Genomic DNA, 9,500 nt, shown 5'->3' with positions numbered 1-9,500 from the left:
GGCGTCACACCTCACTGTTTTTCCATCCCTGAGCAACGTTTACTTGTCTTCTTTTTCTTCTGGCTTTGCATAACTGCTTGTTTTTATTCATCTACGTCGTTAATTTTAGATTTTATTCTTCCACCAAACCAGAGGTTGGTGTTGTTGTTTGGAACCTAAACAGGAGCTTTTTAATTTTTATCCTTGTTTCTGTCCACCTTTAATGAGTTACGTTGATCTGAGGTAAAATGGTGTTTTCTCTGTCTCCTGGTTGTTTTCTGGGTGGAGAGGTGATGTTACTTTCGGCTGGTTTGTGGTTTAAATAAAGTCTATCTCTGTAGGGATCGCTTTCATAATGCTGTCACACACTGACAATAACAAGCTGAGTCTGTCAGTATAGGAGATTAAACAAAATAGCTGATTTGTATTGGAATCAATACAATCAACTAACTTGTTAGTTGTGAAAAACAACATCTCTAGCATGATGTACCTCACTACTACCACTGATACTCCATGCTTCTTAGGCCACGCAGTCGGATGGTTGGCAATGTCCATGGTGATAAGTGGTATGTCCGTTTGTAGCCGCTTGTGTTTGGGGCTCTATACCAGATGAGGCGAACATGCCACTAGTGGAGGAGCGCAAGTCCACGTTCAGGAGCGACACCGGAGAGGATGATGTGCCTTGTCTGAGAGACAAGATCAGACCAGAGGAGACCATTGATCAGATCAGGATCATTGCGCAGGGACAGGCATTGACAGACGACAGGTAAAAGGAATCTCACCCTGAAAACTTGGCGACTATATAGGGATTTGCAATGGAGAATTTTTAAATTAACGAGGTTGCGTGTCCAGTGGCATTCGAAGTGCATCCTAGTGGTAGGTATGTTTCGCAACGGGTCCCGGCACGCGAGGAGAACGCGCTCTCTCCATTGAAACGGACGTGAACGTCTTCAGAGGAAGAGCCGCTTTTAAAACTTCTCGCTGGTGGGTCTGGCGGTTTTCATATAACACGAAATCCACTGAGTCTCTTCTTTCTTCCCTGAAAGCAACAAAGACTCGCCCGATCTGACAGGATTTATTACACAGGTTTAAAACTAGCGGACTCTAATTTGTAGGAGTTCAACTGCGATCCATAAGAGTGGGAGATCACTGGTTTGTTTGCTCGTGATAATTCTCTCTATTAAAATGTTTCCTTTAAAGCTTAATCAGTACTGTCTCATTAGTGGTATAGATCTGGTTATGTTTATATGTTTGAGTTTCTTCATTATTCATGTTTATCCGATGTCAAACTCAGAAATCTTGTATTTTATTCAGGTACTTGCGTTTGGTTGCCCTTGTGGTGCGGCCACATGGTCATATCTTTGTGGTCTGCGTCAGTGTCGTGGTTGGTCTTGCCGAAGCTTTCATACATTTGACTTTTTTTCCAGGTTGAAGGCCCATGTTTTGTAATCATTTGTTAGATTTGGGGTGCTTTTTTTAACTCTAGATTTTGGAACGGGATGGAGGATTTAGTATCGGAGTCTGGGGATCTAAGTATTCGAGACAGCTGAAGTTAACGTGCAGTCGGCTATGGCTGGACGTTCTTCTGTCTTTCACAGCCGTGGGGAAGCAGTTGATTTTTAGGTGGATTTTTTAAAGGGGGAATTTTGCATTGTCAGCGCAAATCTGTTTTAGAATTATGAACATTTAACCAGTTTTTACATAGGTAAAAAGTTGTACAGTGTGTTGGGCGGAATAAGGGCGTCTCGCATTGTACAGGACAATTGGTTTCAGGTCTAGACACGTGACACACTGTGGTCGGCCACAAGGTTTTTCAAGTGCTAAAATCTTGTTGCGACTTAGTTCTTTTTTCTTCATGTTTTTGAATCCGAGCACTGTGTAGTTTTTGTTCTGAACATGTTTTTTTTTTCTCTTCTTTGTTCAAGCCTAGAACCTTGGAGGGGGTTTGCACGGCGTTTCGCGCTCGTTACCTTGGATCAGTCGACAGGGGGGTGCTGGAGGGCGGGCTTACGGACCGGGACTTTTCATGAGGGTGAGACAGGCTGCGCTTCATCCATTGCCTGCCAGGGAGGGAGGCCGTTTATTGTATCATCCGAGTTAGCAATCGTCATTGGTTCTCAGTGGGATTTTCACTGGAGGTTCGGATTAATTGCGGACATAGGCTCCAACTTTTTTTGGTTTTGGAAGCATTGGGATCACAGAGTAAAACTAAGTGGTCATCTACTTCATTGTGTAAATCCAATCTTAAATCAGCTAGATTTGAGGTATGCCAAGGTTGTTAAAGGCGGACGCGACGTTTGTACGTCTTTCTCTGTGTTCATTACTTTTGTGCACGCTTTTTTAAGCGGTTAAAGCTTAAAATTTCCACAGGGAGGTTATTTACTGCATTTTTTGAATTCTCAAATAACATTATCACCTGATTTCGGGTGAGGGGGGCCAGAGGCTATGCTCTTTTTCAGTTTAAGGACTCTTCTTGCAGCTCTCCTAATTCTGCTTACAGATCATTAGCTTTTCATTTAATCTCATGTCATTTTGTTTGTTGTTGTTTGGTGTCAGGTGAACGGCGGCGTAGTTGAAGGTGGTCCCGGCGGTGTCTCTCTGATACTAAGGGTGGAAGTCGACTTGCTGATGAAGTCGTATTGCTCCAGAATCTGAATTCGCTGGTCAGGGAGAGGTTTTCTCCACTTTTTATTTCATATTATTCACTTCAAGATATTTTTATTTTCGTTTCACATTCACATTTGGGTTATAAGTAAGTTTTAGTAGTTCATTAATAAATGATTAGATATGATCTTAATATTATTTATATTACGATATTACTGGAGCTGCATAGTTCATCGTTCGGTTCACAGAATGTTATCATATCATATACTATCATTGTTTCCTCTCGATTACCTTATATGTCTGGTGCATGTGAAGTTATTGACAATACAGCTGACTTTGACTTTGATGGTGTGAGCACTGCACTGCCCCCTGTTGGTCATTCAGAAGGTCCCTCTGTCTCGTACCTGTCTCAGCTCAGATGGCGGATCAGTTTTAGGGTCTGGAACTCCGTTTTCGACGGGGTGAAGCTGCGACTGCATCACCTTCCTCTGCTCGTAGTGGACGAAGATCACCTTCTCCTCCTCCTCCTCCTCATCTTTGTCGCCTCCAGCCTCTCCATTCTCAGTCTTCTTCTTGGCCTCCCGTTGAACTGCTCGCCCACCTGGTCGGGACAGAGATTAATTCATGAGAAACTCCTGAACACAAAGTCCAAATGAATCCACCTAAAATCCTGATGCAGCCTCTTTCGGATTAAAACGGACGTTTTGAACTTTTAAACAGTCAGAAATGGATTCAGCATATTGTCCTGATCGACCAAACTGTAGCTGAATTATTCCATTATCATTATTAATTCTAATAGTCCAACATTTACCAGCTAACATCTGTATTTCTGAACGCTGGGGACCCAAACTGAACATTTCTAACGTTAATCTTTGAAGTACTCAACGTTTCCGGGTTCACGTAGATCATAAACTGAACCCTGGTGATGAGGATTTTGTCCTGAACCTGCAGTTCTGCTGTATAAACCCAGTGAGCGTCAGCCTGAGGGTCTTACTCTGATCCCGGTCGAGGATCTGGCAGGTGAAGCCCGTCTTGCCGATCTCGCGGTTGATCTGGAGCCAGCGTTCCTGGGGGAAGATGGTGCTGAGGTCCCTGAGGAAGCTCTCCATGCCCTCCTGACCCTCTTTGGGTAAACTCCACGAGCCCAGCACCGACAGCTCCACCCCACTCTGGGTCTGCATCTGTGGGGGGGGAAAGGACGGAGGAGTGTTACCGTAATCTCACCGTAGGTTTGGATGGTTCTTCCCGCTCTCGCCCGGCGCTGCACTGACCTTGTGGATGTACTGTTTGACCTGCCCGGGGATGAACGGGTAGTGGATGACCGCCAGCACCACGGCAGAGTCGTGGCCGGAGATCCAGCGGCCGACCATCAGTCCGCTGTCGGCCCGGTTACAGCACTGCGGGAAGAAGACCTTCAGCACCATGACTGCAGCTCGGGTTGGGGGGCCTCCAGCAGCTCTGATGATCTGAGACGACACAACAACAGGTCTGGTTCTGGTTCTGGTTCTGGTTGGTGCTCGGGACGGATTGACTTCATAAAGACTCAGTTACAGTCAACAAAGCAGCAGTGAGTTAACAATATGTAATATGTGATATATCTGCATTAAACAGTGTATAAACTCTAGTGTGTAGCTGATTTAATCAATAATCTATAATCAATAAACAGTGGATAAACTCTAGAGCTATGTTCTGTGTATTTATATTCTCCAAAATGTTTCCAACAATGTTCAAACTCAGAGAAATCTCTCATTTTACTCAGCTGCTGAAGACTATTTCTTCTCAGTTATATTGTATTTGTGCTACTCACATCCAATAAATCAGTTCATACCTGATGCCGAATTGAAGAGGAGCTCCTTATCGATCATAAACGATATTCCTGCTGTAAAAATGTCTTTATTGATCAGAGCGACGGCGGGAGAAACGTAAAATCTCCCGGTTTGTGAAGGGAGTCCGGTGAACGTATCTGAACTGGACGGGTGACCTCATCTGATGCCCTTCACGTACTGAAGCTCGTTGTTGTGGCAACACAAAAAGCCCGCGAGCGGGATCGATATCAGTGACAGTGACGTCGATGAGCAGATCGATCAGGGGAAAGTAGGTTAACAGACTCCCGGGAAAGAGTTTAATATTTAACTCACAGTGCTCATTGAACAGATTAAAGTGGTCAAAGTGAGTCCGGTTCCCGCCGCGGGGCCGTCGGACTGCACGAAGACAGAATGTGAGCGCGGGAAAATAATATTATTTATTTACCTTCTTTATGAGTTAGAGGAGACCGCAGCCATCTTTATTGTTGACAGTCCAGCGCTTAAAATGCTCCGGAGAGAAACACGTTTATAAATGTTCCGCTTATAGACGGTCGAGGTTCCTTTATTAAATTAACTAAAGTAATACGATAATACATTATAGTATATACTATAGTATTAACAGCTCTAATATTACTATAATATACTACATTAATACTTTATTACTATAGTATAATAATACACTATAGTATCACTGCATAAAATAGTGATATGTAGTGATATGCTATACACTTTAATATATATATATTATAGTGTATATAAATAGTAAATAGTATAGTAATAGGCTATAGTATATACTATATATTTAAGTATTACTATAAGAACTGTATTATGTCCTAGTAGGTTTGTTGTGTTGTATAGTAGTTTTTTTCTGTAGTATTTAATTTCATTAGTAATACTATCTCTCTAGATCTTTGCAGTATTCATATACTGTTTTAAATAGTATTACTATATATTATATTACTGGTATAAAGTGTTTCTGTAGTTGTTTCTGAACGTACTATAAAACATTAGTAATACAATAATGTACTTTGGGAGAGTTTCTCATTATAATGACTTACAGAATCATTTTTATGATAATAATGATACCAATAATAATAATAATAATAATAATAATGTTACTCACCAGTGAACGTCCACTGTGTGCTGCTGTGAGGGTTGTTGGTAAATGAGGAGTTGGCCCAACTGTAAAGACATTTATCTCCTCCTGCAGTGACACAGCAAGAAAAGAGCGGGATGAAAACCTCCGACTCACTAAAAATAACAAGAATATTATTGACAGTTTATTCGCATCAAACACTCAATACTTTAAAAGCATTTAGTGTTAGTATTTTATTATAAATGAACATATTTAAAGGTTATTTAACATTTTCAGCTGGAACTTTTACTATAAATCTTTCAGAAATCTTAAGTATAAATTAAAGATGATATATTTGATTAATATTCCATATATAATATAATGTTTAATTTGTTTATTTATATATTTTTTTCTATTTTATGGGTTACTGCTGCTTTCTATACATTTTGTTCTCATACGTTAATATTTTAATATGAATTATTTTATGGGTTAATGCTGTTTGGATTATTTCCAGTAAAGTTTTTACAAATGCAAAGTCTGTATGTTGTTTTTATTCAATTAAACAATAAACTCATTTAGATTCAATTAATAAAAACTACACTACCCAGGAGGTTTAGCGAGACATTGTCGCTATGCATTGTGTGTAATCAGGAAGTAAACAAAGACACGTTGAAGATGGAGCCTTCAGAACTGAGCCGAACTCCAGACGGGGAGATAAGAAATAAAACCGATATTTTACGGGACTTCCAGGTGTCTTTTTTCACCATGAGTCGGCTGCTTTCTTTCCCCTGGACGGTGAGTGAAACCTCACCCGGTCTCCATTCACTCAGAGCGAGCGCTGCACCAAACTCCATTCAAATAATCTCCAATTTGTGATTCGGCCCTCAAAAGGAAACGACCTCAGAGTCAGAAAGTGTCTGAAGTTATATCCACAGTTCAGCGGACTCTTCTGAGTAATCCGGCTCACAAATGATCCACCAGCAGGTCTGAATTCATAGTAATAACCTTAAAGCTTCTTCAGGTCTGGTCCCCCTTTGAGTTCTGGGTTTTACAATCTGAGATAAAATATGAATTTTAGTTCTTCAGTTGAGTTCAAATGTTTTATTTGTTACATACAGAAACAATGTGTTTAATACTTTAATGATTCTTTAATTAGAAAAAGAAATATGACTACAAATGCTACATATAAATTAGATATCAGTCTGTATTCATGTGCTAATTGAATAAAATAAATTTACATATTATGTAATTTTGATATTTTGTGTTGTTTTGTAACCCGTGGAAGAAATATGTTTCACATTTTAGTAGTTTTTTTTAATTAAGATTAAAGTCCAAATACTGAGATCCAGTTTAATCCACTTCATAATTAAATACTTTAAAACATAATTTCTACTTTTCAGTTTTTAGAAAAAGACCTTGAAAGCAACAAATCATCAGACCTGATTTCAGACATCTTAAAACAGGTAAGTGGGTTCAAACACAAACCTTTTAATTCCTTTATCATCACCATCACTTAATAAGTGTTCAATACAATGATCAATAATGTCTCTTCTGTGTCTGACAGACGTGTCTTCACTCTCTGTGCCGGAAGTTTCCTCCATCGGTCAGATTCAGGAGATTGTTCCTCTCTGAGCTCATCAGACGGGTCAGTCTGTCCCTGAACACGTCATCATAACTCTTTATATCTTTATATATTATAAATAATATTATATACTATACCTTTATATATATATTATATATCTTTATATATTATACATATTATATATTATAAATTATATCTTTATAAAAAATATACCTAATATCATATATTATTTTATATAAATAAAATATCCGTGAATTATTTTGAATTATCTCCTGGCTTTAACTGAAGTGTGTGAACTTTGACCTGTAGGTGGCGCTAAATAAAAAGCCTAATAAAGAGTCAAACATTTAACATAACAAACATTTCCCGTCAGTTTATCAGATATTTGTGGAGCCGTGAGCCGAAGCGTTGGATCGATATCGCGCTGTAACTTGCTGCTGTTGTCGTCTCTCCAGCAGGAGGCAGCAGACTGCGACCCTCTGGACGAGCTGTACGACGCTCTGGCCGAGGTGGTGGGAGCCGAAGACACGGCGGAGTGCTACAAGAGCTACTTACTGGTACCAGACAGTCGCTGCGGCGCAGGAGACACGTTTGTGTTTTATTCCTCAGAGCCGAATTGTAAAGGAAACTGACTGGAAGGGAAATCTGATCTATCTGATACCTGACGCGTCCCATTATGAGACATCAGACACATATTTCATGTCACCACCGCAGAAGTCAGGGCCCCACTTGGACCCCCGCCAGTCTTTCTGGACTGGACGATAGCTTTAAGAAAATAAACCCCTTGTATCGCTGAAGTCTGGATATTGAGTACGTGTGAAGCCCGAGTGTCGGCCACTGCAGACGTCTTTGTTATCTGAAAATAAACAGATGTTTGCTTTACAATATGTACGTCGGTATCCACGAGGGTTCTGCGTCTCTAGTTTAACTGTGGGACTGTGGTGGTTCTGTATGTGGTCCTGTAAGGCGTGCTGGAGTTGGATGTTCCTGGTGTTGACGTTCAGGTGTTTCTGTCCTGCAGCCCAGCGGGGACGCCGTCAGCCTGTTGGAGAACGTAGCTCTGATCTCAGAGGGGACCACCGGCCTGGTGACGTGGGAGGCCGCTCTCTACCTGGCGGAGTGGGCTCTGGACCACCGGCAGGTCTTCACCGGCAGGTATCCTCAAACTACCACAGGGAGAACTTCAGTCCTGAGACAAGGATTTGATTTTATTTAGCCTCTAAGATACCAGTTAAATCCGTCCCCGTCCCTTCCTGTCCTCGCCTGCAGGACGGTCCTGGAGCTGGGCAGCGGCGTGGGGTTGAGCGGTATCACCATCTGTCGCTCCTGCAGCCCGCGCAGGTTCGTCTTCAGCGACTGTCACCCCAGAGTCCTGCAGGCGCTGAGGAGCAACGTGGAGCTGAACGGTCTGACTCCTCCCAGCGTCGGCGTGGAGGAGGTGGACTGGACGGCGGCGAGCGAGGAGCAGCTGGAACGGATCGGAGCCGACGTCGTCATCGCCGCAGGTCAGAGTTCAGAGAGGACGCACAGCTGGTCCAAGTACCGCTAACGGGGTCGTACATTCACACACTGGGGGAGGTTGAACCAGCAAATGATCTTATCTTGTTCAGTAGTTTCATTTATAATAAAACCTGTTTTATAAACTCTTGAATGTTTCAGATAAATGTTCATGTGTGTACAAACTGAAGCTGTAGTTTCAGTAACTGTATTTAATCCGCTGTTCCCCCCCGCCGTGCAGATGTGGTGTACGACCCCGACATCGCAGGCAGTCTGGTGAAGCTGCTGTCCAGGATCCTGAGGGGTTCGTCTCCGGAGGTCTTCGTCTGCTCCACCGTAAGAAACCAGGAGACGTACGGCGGCTTCAAGCAGCAGCTGGGTGAGAGACGATCAACTACCCAACTGTAGGCTGTACACATGCTGCTGCTGCTGGACGCTGACTCTGGATCTGTTTTGTTTTGGCAGATCAGGAAGGAATCAGCCATCGTGTGATCACAGACGCCGTCGGCCGCGTGTTTCCGTACAGCAGAGACGGCGTTATAGAACTGATCCAACTGCACACGACCGCAGCACAATAAAGATTTTATTTACACAATGTATATCGTATCAAAGTCTCTTTTACACATTCAACTCCTCTGAAGTAAGAAAAACTAAACCCACACTGGAATGAAAAGTTAACCACCACCCATCCTCTCTCTTAGTGTGATAATGTCGTGTTCATTAACAGTCGACTCTGGTGTCCCTCAGGGAGCGGTGAGCAGAGGCAGGACGTTCTGGTCCCAGTTGTCGTCCCAGCGCTGCCCCCTGCTGGTGCGGAGGTTCCTCCTGAACTCTCCCAGTCTGCTGTCTGAGCGGGGGAACTCTGACAGGAGAGACTGAAACACACACACACACACACACACACACACACACACATATATATATATCAGACCCCGATCAGTGAGACCTGAACACAAAC

At 42.5% G+C, this 9,500-nt stretch overlaps 2 protein-coding genes across 3 annotated transcripts in view; one reads left to right on the top strand and one right to left on the bottom strand.

The window, feature by feature from the left end:
* Positions 1 to 4,884, bottom strand: part of pigq (phosphatidylinositol glycan anchor biosynthesis, class Q) — a gene marked incomplete at its 3' end in the record, with an annotated part of 12,893 nt that extends 8,009 nt beyond the window's left edge. The window contains 4 exon segments of the mRNA XM_035654683.1: positions 2,988 to 3,184; positions 3,578 to 3,764; positions 3,855 to 4,049; positions 4,412 to 4,884. Of these exon segments, the coding sequence (XP_035510576.1) occupies positions 2,988 to 3,184; positions 3,578 to 3,764; positions 3,855 to 4,007 (537 nt within the window).
* Positions 4,885 to 6,117: 1,233 nt separating this feature from the next.
* Positions 6,118 to 9,139, top strand: eef2kmt (eukaryotic elongation factor 2 lysine methyltransferase). 2 transcript variants are annotated; one of them, XM_035654681.1, is made up of 8 exons: positions 6,118 to 6,258; positions 6,864 to 6,926; positions 7,028 to 7,108; positions 7,504 to 7,602; positions 8,067 to 8,200; positions 8,315 to 8,550; positions 8,784 to 8,921; positions 9,008 to 9,139. In XM_035654681.1, exons 1-8 carry the CDS (start codon positions 6,139 to 6,141, stop codon positions 9,118 to 9,120), a joined length of 984 nt encoding a protein of 327 aa, XP_035510574.1. In that variant the 5' UTR covers positions 6,118 to 6,138; the 3' UTR covers positions 9,121 to 9,139. The 2 variants fall into 2 exon arrangements, with proteins under 2 accessions (XP_035510574.1, XP_035510573.1); XM_035654680.1 differs by having other exon boundaries at positions 7,501 to 7,602.
* Positions 9,140 to 9,500: the final 361 nt, after the last annotated feature.

This window comes from Morone saxatilis, unplaced genomic scaffold, assembly GCF_004916995.1.
Source record: "Morone saxatilis isolate NCDOM2014 unplaced genomic scaffold, NCSU_SB_2.0 Contig14, whole genome shotgun sequence".
Taxonomy (NCBI): Eukaryota; Metazoa; Chordata; class Actinopteri; family Moronidae; genus Morone; species Morone saxatilis.
The sequence above is the reverse complement of the archived record's forward strand: the minus strand, read 5'-3'. Positions and strand labels throughout refer to the sequence as shown.